Source organism: Perca flavescens, chromosome 3 (genome assembly GCF_004354835.1).
Source record: "Perca flavescens isolate YP-PL-M2 chromosome 3, PFLA_1.0, whole genome shotgun sequence".
Taxonomy (NCBI): Eukaryota; Metazoa; Chordata; class Actinopteri; order Perciformes; family Percidae; genus Perca; species Perca flavescens.
In genome coordinates this window covers 37,105,213-37,122,601 of record NC_041333.1, presented here as the reverse complement: position 1 = coordinate 37,122,601, position 17,389 = coordinate 37,105,213, and the positions used below count along the sequence as shown (strand labels likewise).

General features: G+C 41.1%; 1 protein-coding gene and 1 non-coding gene across 4 annotated transcripts in view; both read right to left on the bottom strand.

Moving 5' to 3' along the window:
* Positions 1-1,530: 1,530 nt before the first annotated feature.
* On the bottom strand, positions 1,531-1,622 carry trnar-ucu (transfer RNA arginine (anticodon UCU)). Its single transcript is given in 2 exon segments — positions 1,531-1,566; positions 1,586-1,622. It is a non-coding gene; the product is annotated as a tRNA-Arg (tRNA).
* A 7,421-nt stretch (positions 1,623-9,043) lies between these two features.
* Positions 9,044-17,389, bottom strand: part of zgc:162698 (Transmembrane protein 87A-like) — a 36,770-nt gene continuing 28,424 nt past the window's right edge. For all 3 annotated transcript variants that reach the window (XM_028573777.1, XM_028573774.1, XM_028573775.1), the window contains 3 exons: positions 16,622-16,674; positions 16,500-16,530; positions 9,044-9,755 (listed from right to left, as the gene is read on the bottom strand). In XM_028573777.1, coding sequence (XP_028429578.1) covers positions 9,714-9,755; positions 16,500-16,530; positions 16,622-16,674 — 126 coding nt within the window. In that variant the 3' untranslated portion in view covers positions 9,044-9,713. The remainder of the gene's footprint in view (positions 9,756-16,499; positions 16,531-16,621; positions 16,675-17,389) is intronic.

Genomic DNA, 17,389 nt, shown 5'->3' with positions numbered 1-17,389 from the left:
AGGATTTGGGGTCAAGTTTAAAGACATTTCAATTAACAGAGATGTAGGGCTGCAACTAATGATTCTTTTTTTTACTGTCGATTAATCTGTTGATTACTTTCTGGATGAATGGATGAGTTGTTTGGTCTCTACAATGTTAGAAAATGGTGAAACATGTGGATCAGTGTTTCCCAAAAAGCCCAAGATGACGTCCTCAAATGTCTTGTCTTTGTCCCCAACTCAAAGATATTCAGTTTACTGTCACAGAGGACAGAAGACACTAGAACAATATTCACATTTAGCAACCATCACAAGTCAAATAAATGACCAGTTCACTACTTTCATTGAATTTGGGTGTTTTATTCAATTTATTTTATAGCATTTGAAGAAGAAAGATGATAAGAGAATGTTAAAAAATGTGAAAAAAAAATGTAAAAACCTTCAAAAACCCATTTATTAAAATATTTTTTGAAACACATTTTTCCCTTTTCATTATTTCTCCCTTACGGTTATCACTTTACTCATACACACATACACACACTAGCAACACCATCCACACTTATGCATAACATGTTTTTCCAACTCCCTTTAAACACGAAAACTGTGATCAACCAAATATGAATTATTAATAATACATTCTGATGTTTGTCAACTGTTCTGTCCAGTCCCTTCTTGTCAGTTCTGTTATTGTCCCGTCTCACTTCCTTCTGTTGTTCTGTTTGTCACATTGTCGCGTTTTATGTGTTGTGTTACACTTCGTACGTGGTGCTTTAAATCCCCCCCGCCCTTATATGGATCCAGGGTCTCACTAAAACAGGGTGAATGGTCACGGTGGGGCAACCGTTAATGCACTGAATGTAATTCTAAATCTGAATGTAATATACTGTGTATAAAAAAAATATCGCTCTATAATAAAGATAAAGTTGTCCTCCGAAGAGGAAAAAATACGCCCAAAACAAAACAAAAAACGCAAAAAACAACAACAGAAACATCAGAAAAAGTGACAAAAAAATGTTGGGAAAAGCTTTGAAAACAAAGTGTTTAAAAAAGTACACTTTCTCCCCCCCCGGCCACATAATACAAGCCTTCCGTGACCGCGCACTTGCCCCTCCCCCCTCCCCTCCTCCTCCTCCAAGCAGATGCTAGTAGCCAAGGAGGACACGGAGGATTATAACAACATGATGGACTCTCCAGAAGAGGTCATTATCTTCTTGAGTTTGTGCGCGGGAAAGTCTCCGGACGCCACAATCTTCTGAACGTAGCCACACTGAGAGATCCAGAGAGAGTTGTGTGGAGCTGAGAGTCGTAATTAGCTTTGTAGCAGCTAATTGGGCAACGGCTTGAATGTAACGGACGTTCAATAATATCAGAAAGTTACGCACTAGTAGACAAAGTTAGACGAAGACAAAGTTGGTGGGTTACTTTTACCTTAATTAATATATATCGTGATTAATGTTGACTTAACTTCCATATTAGCCTTTGTCACAAACGAGACGGTTATCTTACCAACATTTACAAGAACTAACACGATCTGAACATCTTTCTAAAGGTCGACTCTGGTGGGACTCGAACCCACAACCTTTGAATCACTTCTCCTGAGCTTAACTAGAAGTCCAACGCGCTGTCCATTGCGCCACAGAGCCACACGTTTCTGGTGCCTCACATTGTGAGACAACAACAGTTACGTTTAAAAAAGCCAAAACATGTAGTTAAGATTAGAACATTTTCTATATCAGAAAATTTGGGTTTTCTTTCAACCAAACTGTCAAAAAATATAACATGGATGGTTCCATACAACGTTAAAAAAATAAATGATTGGTTCACTAATTTTATGGAATTTAGGTGTTTTATTCAATTTTATTAGCCTGACAAGCCAGACCCACATCCAGATGTTGGGTCTGGGAACTCGCCGTTGACGGAGCTCAATCCGAAGGGCGGGATAAACGGTTGTCTTTCAAATTCCCCTCTGCACGTAATAGGATAGCGCTACAACCAGGCAGAGCAACGAGAAATGTAGCGGAGCTAGTTGATAGATTCAACTTTTGCCGTATCCGGTCGGCAAAACTCCGAACACACCTTCCTTTTTAAAGAATGACTTCAGTGCCGTTCTTTGTTGTTTTCTCAAGGAAAAGCTTAACTCCAAGTCTTCCAGAAGTCCGCTGTTCCCAGCAGCAGCAGCCATAAGCCCCGCCCACCGACTCTATACACGATGTGATTGGCCTGACCAAAATTTGGTTTTTCCAGCTCGCAAGCCACCGGAGAGTGCCTAGACCGACCCTGGCTGCAAAATAAATGTGCTGCCACTAGGGTGCGTCTAGATTTCTAGGTTGAAAATGTTATAGCATTTGAAATAAAATTGATGAAAGAACGTTGAAAAAAGTGACAAATACGACGGGACAAGTAAGTGGGGGGGAAATAAACATTTATAAATCATTGCCCTAAATTCGAAATGTGTGCTCAGTTTACTTTTTTGGTTTAATCCATTGACACACTGATACTGTGAAAGAAAACAAATCACTGTTAACAATTAGCAGGCTGAAACACAGACACACACAGAGATACACACATACAGACACACATACAGACACACACAGACACAAACACACGCATGCACACACAGACACAAACACACGCCTGCACACACACACACACACACACACACACACAAATACAGACACACACAGACACACAGACACAAACACACGCATGCACACACAGACACAAACACACGCATGCACACACACACAGACACAAACACACACACACAGACACACAGACACAAACACATGCATGCACACACAGACACACAGACACACACAGACACAAACACACGCATGCACACACAGACAGACACACACACACACACAGACACAAACACACGCATGCACACACACACACACAGACACAGACACACGCATGCACACACAGACACACACACACACACACACACAGACACAGACACACACAGACACACACAGACACACAAACACATGCATGCATGCACACACAGACACAGACACACACACCCACAAACACACAGACACACACACACACACCGACACACAGACACACAGACAGACATACACACAAACACAGACACAAACTCACGCATGCACACACAGACACACACACGCACACACACACACACACACGCATACACACACACACTCTAAATGACCCAATCCAAGGCCTAGTATTTTAGTGTAATAAGTATTTTCATGGTATAACTTTGTTTTGGTACTTGCTCTCCTTTTCCTCTCAGCTGAATGTGTCATCATTTCCCCTGAGCTGATTGGACGGTTCTTCAGATCACCTGTTGTGCAGAGCGACAGCTCCTAAAACCCTAAACCGGGATTGAGAGCAGCTTGGTGTGTTTCCTCTCTCAGCCAATCAGGGTGAGACAGAAGACTTAAGAGAGGTGGGGGGCGCGCAGTGCACCCAGGACATTCTGATCCTTCCTTGACTCAATGGCCCAATCCCAAAGTCCGGACTCACAGACTCACAGACCACCCGTGCGCGTTCTCGCGAAATTCGTAAGGGCTTTATGGTTGTCCCAATGTGGAATTTCAAAGGGCGTGAGGGTTTGAGTACACACTTACCGAGCCCTTTCTGTGAAGTCTGCATCGATGCAGCATTAAGGCCCCTGGAAACATTGTACAAAAGTTCTATTAAGGTTCATGACAAGAAATCTCGGCTATTTCACCACTGTCATATTCTTAAAAAACTTAGTATATTAAGTTTTGAAAACATAATCATATATTCAAATATCTGTCTTTTGTTCAAAATAATAAATGGTATTGCAGCTCCTCCGGTTAAAAAGTATATCTCACTGAGCTCAGAAATTACAACTCGAGCGACTCGGTCGACTTTTCGGGGTGAGTGTAGGATTCCTCAGTGTAAAACGGCATTCGGCAGCTCAGCTTTCTCAAGTGTGGCTATCAGAGAGTAGAATAAGTTGCCAACAAAGCTGATAACGTGCAAATTTTAACATTTTTTCATATTGGGCCAAAAAATGGCTTCTTTTAAAACAAACATGCTCACATTATGTATAGTAATTGATGTGTATGTGCGAGTGTATTAGTAAATGAATGCTGAGGAATTAATGAAGGGTGGGATCATTTTAATGTTCATTTGAATGTTGGTTTTGGGATAAATGTGTTATTAAATTTATTTGTTGACATCAGCCTGCCCAGGGACTACACGTGGAAACTAGCACATGTGCTACAACCTGGTATAATGCATCTCTCCTGTCTAAGGTTAATGTATATTGTACGTTGTCCCTGTTTAAATAAATAAAGAAAATGAAAAAAAAAAGACTTTTATTGATGAATTACCCACAGTTCCGAGGGACCGTAGGGAAATCCGGAAATTACAAAAAGGTAAACAACAGCACGACACACGAAGCAAGCCCACCACGACCAATCGCAAAAAAATCTACCAGAGCCCATAGGCGGAGTTTGACATTCGAGCCAGGTGGTGGTGGGGGGCAACAAAAAAAAACTCATTGCAGCAGCTGAGACCTGTGGAACACAGCACGAGCACATAATGGACAAAACAAACATGCTAAATAAGCATATGTTTATTTTTTAAAGCAGATTTGAAATTACATTGTAACAATTTAACAATTCGCCCTTATGAAATCCAATCACGGCACGGCTGTGTTGGAGCACAATAGACAGATTCCCCGAAATGTAAAATGCAACAGTGAACAATCAGTGTTGGACCTAAAGTGTGTTGAGATGCCTCTCCAAACGCAGAAACCAAGCGCAATCACACCATAAAAGGTGAAGACACGTTTAGAAAAAAGATCGGTATTTTGCCGTAATCCAATGACATGAAAAAAGTAATCCACAGCGATCATTAGATCCACAAACAGAGTCACGGTGTATCCAGCAAGGCCTGTACAACCCGGTCTCACGGCAGTTCGTGTAAATGTCCACGTTATTCTTAATCTATTGATACGGTTTCACGGAGACGTTTTTTACGTGTAAATGTCACGTTATTTTCTCGGGGAAAGGACCCCGGGAGGCGGCAGAAAAGGCCCGCTGGGGACGCCCCACAATAACGGGATGGCGGAGGTTGGGTTTAGGAAAAAACGTACGGGGAAAGGGCGCCTTAAACGCCGGGAGACGCGCCACAGTAACACGCGGGACAAAACGCCACACGCAGGGACGCCATCCCCGCTCGCCCGGGTGAAAGTCCTGTGTTGTTTGACCCATCCACCACCCCGACCAACCTCCCTAAAAACATCTCCAGTTCAGTTAGGTTTGATGGTTGCCGAGCATGCACAGCCCGCTTCAGATTTTCAATGATATTCAGGTCTGGGGACTGGGATGGCCATTTCAGAACATTGGACTTGTTACTCTGCATAAACGCCCGAGTAGATGATGTAGATCGTTGTCTTGTTGAAATATCCAGCCCCGGCGTAACTCCAACTTTGTGACTTGATTCTTCAACATTATTCTCAAGAATCTGCTGATTTAACAAAATCCCCAGTAGTGATATTGAGTGGAATCCATGCGACCCTCAACTTTAACAAGATCCCCAGTACCGGCACTGGCCACGCAGCCCCACGGCATGATGGAACCTCCACCAGATTTGACTGTGGGTAGCAAGTGTTTTTCTTGGAATGCTGTGTTCTTTTGCCGGCCCTTGTTATGACCAAATAACTCATCAGGCATGCCACTTGTTCCAAAATGAAGCTGGCTTGGTTTTCCATTTCCTCACTATGTTCCTCACAGTGGACACTGACGGCTTACATCTCTGCGATAGCTTTTTGTAGCCTTCCCCTAAACCATAATGTTGAACAATCTCTGTTTTCAGGTCATTTGAGAGTTGTTTTGAGGGCCCCATGTTGCCACTCTTCAGAGGAGAGTCAAAGAGAACAACAACTTGCAATTGGCCACCTTAAATGGCTTTCATCAAGATTGGATGCACCTGTCTATGAAGTTCAAGGCTTAGTGAGTTCACCAAACCAATTGTGTGTTCCAATTAATCTGTGCTAAGTAGTTACAGGCATTCAAATCAACAAAATGACAAGGGCGGCCACATTTTTGCATATCCTATTTTGTCTATCTGATTTAATTTCATACAACTTAATATTGCTACAATAAAAATCTTTGTCTGGAAAATACCCCAGTACTCAGCTTTTATTAGAAAATGAATGGCATTCCACTGTGATCATTTTCTGTCCCGACTGTAGTAAATTATTATGCAGCCTCAGAGGGGTGCCTAAACGTTTTCATACCACTGTAACTTGAATATCCCGGCTTAATCCCTTATGCTGATTTTGTGCGATAGCCCCTTGGTGGTCTAGTTTTCACGGCTTTGCTTCTTGGTTAGTTTGGACCAGTGTTGTTTGTAACGCGTTACAGTAACGTAACGATACATTTAAAACGGTGCGGCGATGTTTCAGTTCCCTCTAACGTCCGTTTTCGGAGCATCAGAGAGAAGCGCAGGCATTTAAGTGGCACCGAAATAAGGCACCGAAATCCGCGTTGCTATTTGGTCCGGTAGATAACGGTCGTTAAGGCACCGGTGCCTTATTAGCATCCCAAAAAAGAAAAAGTCTTCGGATCTACATGATTCACGTGGATTTTCACCCAAGAGACCAGGGATCGCGTCCCGCGGGTGCCGTTTTGTTTCGCCGTTAACCGTCCCGTTATTGTCGCGCGTGGCATTTGCTTTCCCCGTTAATCTCCCTATAGACCATTTCGTGCTGGCCACCACTAAATAAACGTCCCGTTCCGTGAACACGAATAACGTGACCATTTCACAAACTGCCGTGAGACCGTGTTGGAGCCGCAGCCCACCCGTAGTAAAGTTACAGATTACTTTTTTAAGAAGTAACGAGAAAACACTACTTTTAAAAGTAACTTCCCCCAATACTGGTGTGGACACCATTTTTGATAGTTTAGGTGGAGTTCTGGGTCCAACAGCCCTTTTTGTGGGTCGGCCCAGGCTTCTCTCCAGACTTCCAGTTAATTTCTGTGAATAAATATTCATTGTTGACATTAAAAAGGAAAAAGCAAGAAACATCAGACGAGAAACACATATTTTTCTTTCCAAGTTTTAATTAACATTTGATTTATTTCCAAACCAAACCGCGCTTCACATAATCAATCAGCGACAACAAACAGATGCTGCCGTGCGAAATGAAAACACACACGGAGACATCAAGACGTCTTTCGCGCTGATTACCAGCCAACATAATCACAAAGGCTTTTTTTTAAATGAGCGTAATTACTTTTAGGCGACGTCTCCACACTTCCGACCAGAAAAGGAAAACAGATGCTTCAGATTCTTAAAACTGTTCTCATTACTTTTCCCTTTCAACTAAATTGTAACAAGCGCAATAAACAAATACTGCTTTATGCTCTCACACTCTGGCACATATTTTAGTGTAATGAGTTTAAAAAAAAAAAAAAAAAAAAAAAAACTCATTCTCATATCCTGACACTGGCATTACTTTGCTTTTCAGACTGATCTCATAAAGTGGCGTATGTATGACACGCCAATTCGTATATGCCATTATTGGTGTGTTATCAAGACGCATAATCACTTTTTAGCGTGTTTATCAACGCCTTATGGCCTCCATTGACTTACATTACCTTGCGATTGCGTGTCAATTGATGCGGTCACGTTTCCTAAACCCAACCTTTGCTTTCTTCTTTTCCTAAACCCAACCCATCCGCTGTATACGGCGCTCAAAATGCGTACAGATAACACGCCACTTGGCTTTAGAAAGGGGCGTATAGGTTTACGTCGGCTGTATACAGTGTAGACATACACGCAGATAGCTCAAAATGCGTACAGATAACACGCATTTGTCATTTTTTTTGTGTCACTAAAGCCTTTTCCAACGTTCTTTTCCTTAACCCAACCTTTTTTTTTTTTTTTTTTTACAAGCGTGTGACGTTCTCCCAATAACGCGCAACGTGGCGATGCCACGTGGTGTGTATGTTTACATCCGCTGTATACAGCGCAGACATACATGCGGATTGCTCAAAATGCGTACAGATAACACGCCATTTGGCTTTAGGAAAGTGGGCGTGTAGGTTTACGCAAAGTCATGATGCCATGTTGGAAAATGTGTCACATGAGACTGGGACAGGTGTGTGTGTGTGTGTGTGTGTGTGTGTGTGTGTGTTAGTAAATACAGACGCTTGGTCAGTGTCTCTTAGGGTCAGATAAGACGCAAAAATCCCCCTTCGGTGTCCGAGCGGCAGCTCGACCGCGGCGCTGTAAGATGACGTAGTATAGAGAGTAATATGAAACATCAAAATGCCTCGTAAGGAGGTTGGTTTGGGGTGTGGATGGGTCTAACAACACAGGACTTTCACCTAGGGCACCGGGGGTTTGTGTCCCTCGTGTCACTGAAACGTACATTTAGTAACCCCACCCTAGGGCTGCTCGATTGTGGGAAAAAATATAATCACGATTATTTTGGTCAATATGGAAATCACAACAATTTAACACGATTACTTGTTGACTTCTAGAAAGATGTTGCAATTATTTAACTTAAAAAAAACATTGGAAAAAGTTACATAAATCAACAGAAAAAAAAAAAAAACAAACACAACTGTGAAATTTTCCTGAATACATTTCCTATTTAAACTTTATTTTTTCATTCAGAACACAAGAGAAAATAAGAGTTTTCTTGCAAAAAGTAATGAACTAAATAATTGTTTTTCTCTATTATTCTGTTTTTGTGATCATTGGCGAGCCAAAATCATAATCACGATTAAATTTCGAATAATTGCACAGCCTTAGCCCACCCACCAGCTTTTCCTAAACCTAACTGTCCCGGTCTTATGCCGCATGTCAGTTATACCTACATCCCGACCCAGAGCACCAAAAAGTGACGCCAAGAGTCCCAACAAAAGCGCGTTTTAGATATGACGCTAAAGGAGACTTTTAGCGTTACTAACGAACGCCAAAGGCACATCCCAGAGCGTCTGTATTTTACGCGATGGGTAGTGATAAATGTGTTGTGATGTTCCCTCACCTCCCGCTTTCTTTGTGTTGCCAAAACCATAAAATAAGAAATCATTTTCATACACCGTCTGGGTGAAATTCCCCCGAATGTGAACAGCTTTTAATGGGAGTTAAATTGGAAACCAAAAAAGCTGAAACGAACCGCACAACAAAAGAAAAGAACAAAAAAAAAAAAGAAATTCATTAACATCCATGTATTTTTTTCACAATCACAGGTATCAACCCAACAGAGGCCCAGGCACAGCTCGCGTTGTGGTTGACAGTGAAAACGCACAAAAAAGTCAGATGGGACAATATTGGGAAAAATGTCATTTCCACAACAGTGAAAAGAAAACAAGCCGCTCATTAGCATCAAATTCTTCAAAATATACTGTATATATATATATATATATATATATATATATATAGAAATAGAAATACAAACAGGCAATACAAATAAAAAGAGCCGGAATCCCGCTGTGATGGATTTTACTCCCAGTGTTATGTACAATCAAGGCTTACAAAGCTTGTAAAGTCGGGGGTTAAATCCCACACACAGTCCGTCCTCTCTCTCTCTCTCTCTCTCTCTCTCTCTCTCTCTCTCTCTCTCTCTCTCTCCGCACATGTGCATTTTCATCAGCCATCCTTCCCTTTTTAAATCAACCTTGTACACCGACGTTAATCTGTATTATTCATCTTTTCAAAACATTCCTGCACCGCGTTTCCCCTCCGCTCGGCCGAGCCATCGTCTGTCTGCTCTACTCCATCTTGGACATCTCGAACTTGGTCGTCATGGTTTCCTGCAACAGAAAAAACAAAACCGTTGTCACTTTTTGGATTACAGCGGCGGAGAAACTTTTTTTATAGGCCCGCTGTACACTCGAAAGTAGGGTGAAAAAAACGTGTTAAATCTAGTGCTGTCAAACGATTGGAATATTTAATCGTGATTAATTGCATTAATGTCATAGTTAACTCGCAATTAATCGCATTAATGTCATAGTTAACTCGCAATTAATCGCATTAATGTCATAGTTAACTCGCAATTAATTGGATTAATGTTGTGGTTAACTCGCAATTAATCGCATTAACGTAATATTTCGCTTGCAATTAATCGGACTAATGTCATAGTTAACTCGCAATTAATCGCATTAATGTCATAGTTAACTCGCAATTAATCGGACTAATGTCAGTTAACTCGCAATTAATCGCATTAATGTCATAGTTAACTCGCAATTAATTGGATTAATGTTGTGGTTAACTCGCAATGAATCGCATTAATTTCATAGTTAACTCGCAATTAATCGGACTAATGTCATAGTTAACTTGCAATTAATTGGATTAATGTTGTGGTTAACTCGCAATTAATCGCATTAATGTCATAGTTAACTCGCAATTAATCGGACTAATGTCCAGTTAAATCATTCAAAGAGTCTGTTATAATGTTAAAGAAAGGTGGGGGACTCGAGTCGCACGACTTGACTTGAGTCCGACTCAAGTCGCCAATTTGAGGACTTGAGACTTGCTTGACTTACATTGATAAATGACTCGACTTTGACTTGAGATTTTATGTAATAGCCAGGACATATTTTTATTTATTTTTTTATTAATGTAATAGTGAGGACGTATTATTATTATTATAATTTTTTTTTAAAGGGATTAAAATTAAAAGGCAAGCCCGCGATGGGCAGTGGTGGCTAGACGCGATAATAAACCACCGCTGCCTATCGCGGGCCAGTCTCCGCGGAGCTCAGCTAGCTTGATGTGTAAACCTAGCACCTTATGTGGATTTATGTCTCTGTAATGAAGTTTTTGCTGCAACAGTTTCGTTGCAATATTGAAAATAAAACAAGACTTTTCATGATGACAAATGTCTTTTTAAACTGATTATGAATGTAAAAACTGGGGTGGATTTAAGAATTTTGTATGATTTGACTTGAGACAGGGACTCGACTTGCTTGATTCTCACCACAGTGACTTGAGACTTGCTTGTGACTTGCACATGTGGTGTGACACATAGCCCGGACACACAGGGCCGATTATCGGCCGCTGGACAGTCTGGCGAGGTCAGTGACTCGAGTCTGTTCGGTGTGTCCCATGTGGTCGTCAGTCTGGGGGGCTGTCGGTGTTCATTTTGGCCGACCTGACATGTTCAGTCGGAGGCAGGGCAGTCGGGACTCACCCGGAAATGGCGAGCGGAAAGAGGTGACTAGAGTCTCTCAAAATCTGACGAAAATCTTTTAAACTGACCTTTGTTGCAGGGCCTATTTCTCTCTTAAAATGTTTTCAGAAACATGTTTTTTCGGTGAACTATTTTAGTCCAATATGAGATCGTATTCTGAACGAGCCGCCATGACAGTCTGGCTTTGAATTTCCGGAGAAAAGAAACCCATGTGACCCGTTCGTCCAATCAGCTGCCGGTTTTCATTTCCTGGGCAACAATACAGAGTAGCCCCACCTGCTGTTATAGAGATGTATTACGTCTCGTCTCGTCTCTTTGGTGTGTTCTGTGGCACTTTTTGGACCAACACGGAGAGACTGATCATTTTGACTGGCTTTTCTGTCAACAGTCGGCTATATGTGTAAGCAGCTTTACTGCCACCTCTGGCAACAAGCGATGCAAGAAGCAACAAACGTAAAAAAAAAGTGACAAATGTTGAAAAGAAAAGTAAAAAAAAAAAGCATAAAACATTGAAAAACTAAAAAAAGTAAATATTACAACGATCATGTTTTCCCAAAAATAATAATAATAATTTTCAGGCAGGCATTCTTTCATCACACAGGCTGAAAAATCGTGCATCTAGGTGCCATAAGTTAAGTGGGAGAAAAATAAGATACAAACAGGATGTAAAAAAGCCCAAAAAAGTGACAGAAATGTCGCAAACAAAAAAAATTTACGATGAAAAAAGGGAAATAGGATGTTATAACTATCATGTTTTTCTCAAATGATGTATAGATTTTTGGGCATTCGGTTATCAAATGGCTATATGAAATAGTGGATATAGGTGCTGTAACTGGAGCATTCCCTCCTTCATCGTGATGAATTACATCGAAGAGAACATGTGGCAGGTTAGGGGTCAGATTTCTCCCTAAGTTACCTCTTAAATAACGAGTGCGTTGCATAATCTGCCATAAGGACTAGGCTAGTGGCGAGTTAGGGCAATTAATTCCCCTTAATTTCATCTTCTAATGAGGGCAACTCGTCACATTGTTAGTGTTCACACAGCCTGCAGTTGAAAAGCAACGATGTGGCAGAAAAAATGAGCGGGCTAAAACCTTTTAAATAAGACTCTTCGTGCAGCGAATAGACCCTGAAGGAAGCTGTGTGTGTGTGTGTGTGTGTGTGTGTGTGTGTGCTTGTATGTTTGTGTGCGTCTTTGTGTGTGTGCGTGACTGTGTGCGCGTGTGTGTGTCTTTGTGTGTGCGTGACTGTGTGTACGTGTGAGTGCCTGTGCCTGTGTGTGTGTGTGCGTGTGTATGCTTGTATGTTTGTCTGCGTGCCTGTGTGTGTGTGTCTGTGTCGTGCGTGTATGAGTGCCTGTGTGTGTGTGTGTGTGTGCCTGCGTGTCTGTGTGTGTCTGCGTGCATGTGTGTGTGCTTGTATGTTTGTGTGTGTGTCTTTGTGTGTGTGTCTGTGTGCGTGCATGTGCGTGTCTGTGTGTGTATGTGTGTGTGCTTGTATGTTTGTGTGTGCGTGTGTGCGTGTGTGTGTGTGTTTGTGTATGTCTGTGTATGTGTGTGTGACTGTGCGTGCGTGTGTATCTGAGCCAATCAAAACCGTCCATCCTTTAACACACCGTAAAGGACATCACGCTGTGCGAGGACGTAATGCTTTCTATGGATTTTAATATCTCTCAGTGGTCATACGGCGGCTTACATAAGACATTGATTCGACATAAGAGGCACTCTGGTGATTGCTGGATCACTTGTTAAAAAGGTTCAGCTCGGAGATCAAAGAGTCAATAATTTAGGAAATGGTTCACAAAACGGTCCACGGAGGAGAGACGCAAAAGAAATATACAAAAAAAATGTAAAAGACATAAAAAAAATAAAATAAAAAAAAAAAGAGATTTGGACCGAGGATTTTCGTTCAACAGTAGATGAACGAGACGCTTTCTACTCGTATTTTCTGTATTTTTGTGTTCAACATGATTATTAATGGCTGCTGCAGCACACACACAGAAAAAAAATAAAAGCACAAATGTCTGTTTCCTTGGTTATTGGTACATACTTAAGCATATTAACCATTGATATAAATTGACAAACAGTAAATACAGAATATGTACATATGAGTGTTTAACAGTGCAGGATGTGCACAAGTTCAGGATATATAAAATGTACACACACACACACACACACACACACACACACACACACACACACACACACACACACACACACACACACACACACACACACACACACACACACACACACACACACACACACACACACACACACACACACACACACACACACACACACTTCTGCTCGCCATGACAACCGAAAAGAGGATACACAGTGTGACGTAACCGTAGCAGCAGCGGCTTCCTGTTTTGATTGTTTGCCGCCACCTGCTGCTTACAGTCTGTAATACACACACGCGTGTGTGTGTGTGTGTGTGTGTGTGTGTGTGTACACATTTTATATATCCTGGGGCCTGTTTCACAAAAGCAGAATATATAAATCCAGGATAACTGATAAAGCGAGGCTTGACCTAGTCTAATCTGTGCATCCTGGCTTGGTGCGTTTCATGAAGGCCGAGCCAGGCTGAGGAGGAGAGACTAGGTCAGACTGAGGAGGAGAGACTAGGTCGAGCCAGACTGAGGAGGAGAGACTAGGTCGAGCCAGGCTGAGGAGGAGAGACTAGGTCAGACTGAGGAGGAGAGACTAGGTCGAGCCAGGCTGAGGAGGAGAGACTAGGTCGAGCCAGACTGAGGAGGAGAGACTAGGAGCTGAGGAGGAGAGACTAGGAGCTGAGGAGGAGAGACTAGGAGCTGAGCAGGAGAGACTAGGTCGAGCCAGACTGAGGAGGAGAGACTAGGAGCTGAGGAGGAGAGACTAGGAGCTGAGGAGGAGAGACTAGGAGCTGAGGAGGAGAGACTAGGTCGAGTCAGGCTGAACTAATTCAGATAGATGCGCGTCCACGACTTTCCTCAAAAGACCGCGAGGTCGATCACAGATTTCCTGATGCCAAAATGGAGAATACGCATCGTACATACTTTATACAGAGTGAGCAGCAGCTTCTTGTGGAAGTATGACGACGTGAGACACATTATTTGTATAAAAAGAAAAGAAAAACGGCCGCTGTAATGAAACAGCGAGAGAAAGCGTAGCAGAAGATCACGGACCGACTGAATTCGTAATTGTATCCTAAATAACTGACCACGGCAGTGAATCGAAGCTGTCATAATCAGACCATTCAAGGATTAGGCTACTAATCATTTGCACAAATTAACAGTTGTTCTCTTTGCCTTAAAAGTAAGTAGAAGATGAGATTACTCAGGAAATTTACCATGAAGATCAATTTTCTACAACGCTAGAATATGATGTGTACTCTACTCCTCTCCCTCTCTCTCATGGGCTAAAACATAAATGTCCCAAGTCATATTAACTTCCACTGCTCGCTTTTAATGCAAAGTGCACAACTGTTTGTTTTTGCAAATGACAGTGACTCATTGAATGGTTTCAGTTAAGAGCAGTAGTTCATAAATGTATATTTTTAGATATATCATTCAGTCTGTCCGATATTATCTGCCACACTTTTTATTACGTTTTTGAATTTTTTTTTTTTATAGAGGACGAGTTTCCTTCTCTACATATTATATGCCTTGCTCCCTCATATATATGAAAATAACGACACTGAAGAAATTGGACTCTAAAATCTAGAAACTATAAAGATAAAGTGATAAATTCCATGCACACTGTAAACATGAATGGAACAGAGTATATTCATCAGTTATTTCCCCCCAGCAAAATATAAGGTCAAAATCCACTGAGGTGTCCTCTCCCTGTTGTTACATGAATGTACAGTAGCCTACATCACTAGATAGTTACTGGTCCAGTGAACTAAGGCTATCATTTGGGAGGATACAATTAGGATATGTTCTTACAATTGTACAATCCTCCCAAATTATAGTCCCAGTTTACTGGATAACACAAATTGTGTGCTAAGAATGCCAAATACAATGCACATGGAAGGAGAACAAACATGATCCTTATTGTCAAAGAATTAAAAAAAAATGAATCAACTAAAACAATTCAAGGTGCATTGTTCAACTATAGAAACACACATGTACAGCATTGTATGTATTGCCCTTAGTAACAGACTTCATTTAAAACACATTTGAATTTTTTTTTTTTTATTTCATACAGCAATATAACGGTAGCAATGAAAAAACAATGGTCACAACTTTAAATAACTAAATGAACAGCAATATGCACCTGTTGTATTTTAATCCAGGCTGATAACAAAAGGGTAAAACCACTGCTGGGTGATCAGAAAAGGCTCCAGGATTAAATAAATCCCGGCTGTTAGCCTGGTCGGGAGCAGGCTAGCTGCACAGAATATATCTCCATGGTGATTTATGTGCCTCTGCTTTCGTGAAACTGAGTCAAGGCTAAATTCATCCAGGATAACTGGGAAATCCCGGCTTAATCCCTTATCTTGGTTTTGTGAAACAGGCCCCAGAACTTGTGCACATCCTGCACTGTTAAACACTCATATGTATAGATTCTGTATTTACTGTTTGTCAATTTATATTAATGGTTAATATGCTTAAGTATTTACCAATAACCAAGGAAACAGACATTTGTGCTTTTACTTTTTTTTTTAAAGTTCCAAATATGTATGACATAATCTAGCTTTATTTATTGTTATTTTACAAATCCCACAATTTTCTCTTCCTCCGTTTTCATGTTTTTAAATACATTTTAATCTGGTTCTTAGGGTCGTATCTTTGCAGGAGCTGAAGATATTTTCTCGCAGTTTAAAAAAGGAGATTAATATCTGGGATTTAACAATAACATAAAAATGCATAAAAACACACATCTCTGTCTTTTCTATCTCCTATCCTTTTTTTCTCTCCGTGTACAATCAATATTTTCAGGTTAACCCTTGAGTTGTCCTCCCGGCTAAAGAAATGTTAGCACTTTTCTTTATATTTTTGTTGCATTTTTGTTGCTTTTTTTGTCACTTTGTTTGACTGATTGTCACTTGTAATTGAAATGTACGTTTGACGCTTTGCCCCCCCCCACTACTACCAACTTATACCACAAGCTGTACACTTATTCTTGGAATTCAGGGTCAATAAACCTAATTTTCGAGTTTAAAAAGCAGAAATATTTTTTTTTTTCATCTAAACTCCCTGAATGTATGCCTACAGTTTTCAGTTTCCTGCTCTCCAGACAGGAAATGCACGCAACAGAGACTTTGTCGCGCAATTTAATTTGAAACTCAACTCTGACCGAGTATCTGTAAAGTTTTCTCTTATTGTCGGCATGACTTCGTAGTTTATTAATGACGGGAGGGAACCGGGGCGACTAACCTCATCAGAGTCCAGCAGGGGCGGCAGGGCGCTGTGGGAAGGGAGGGAAAGAGTCACAATGTGAGTAAATATTCATTTACGATTTGTAGTAAACAATCAGCGCCAACGACGTGTTGACTTACACGTCTGCCATCGATGAAGGGATGTTCTCTTCTACCCATTTCAGATCCTCGTCCTGGAAATACAACAACAAAGTGGTGTTGAGAGGATTACGTGGCTCCTCGTCAAGAACTTCTGAAAATAACCTATTATATGTCATTCTCCTTTTGACTGACGAGATCAATCAAACTAATGATTATCCACACGTTTAAAAAGGGAACACGGCACTGCAAAAGTATACTAGTGGCCCGATTTTTTTGCTTCCCGCCCATATGATAGTCCCAAGTCAATATCTGCTTAGGATATCGCCTAGTCTTATACTAGAGATGGCCCGATACCATTTTTGTGATATGCTTCCTATCTCTGATGGACTGATTCCGATACCTGAGCTACTATCTCTGTATGGATGTGATATGATGTATAACGGCCGATACTACTATCTCTGATGTGATATGATGATCCGACACCAGAGTGTCATACATTTTATTATGTGTTAACAGCTGTATACTACTATCCCTGTATAGATGTGATATGATGTATTACAGCTGTATACTACTATCCCTGTATAGATGTGATATGATGTATAACAGCTGTATACTACTATCCCTGTATGGATGTGATATGATGTATAACAGCTGTATACTACTATCCCTGTATGGATGTGATATGATGTATAACAGCTGTATACTACTATCCCTGTATGGATGTGATATGATGTATAACAGCTGTATACTACTATCCCTGTATGGATGTGATATGATGTATAACAGCTGTATACTACTATCCCTGTA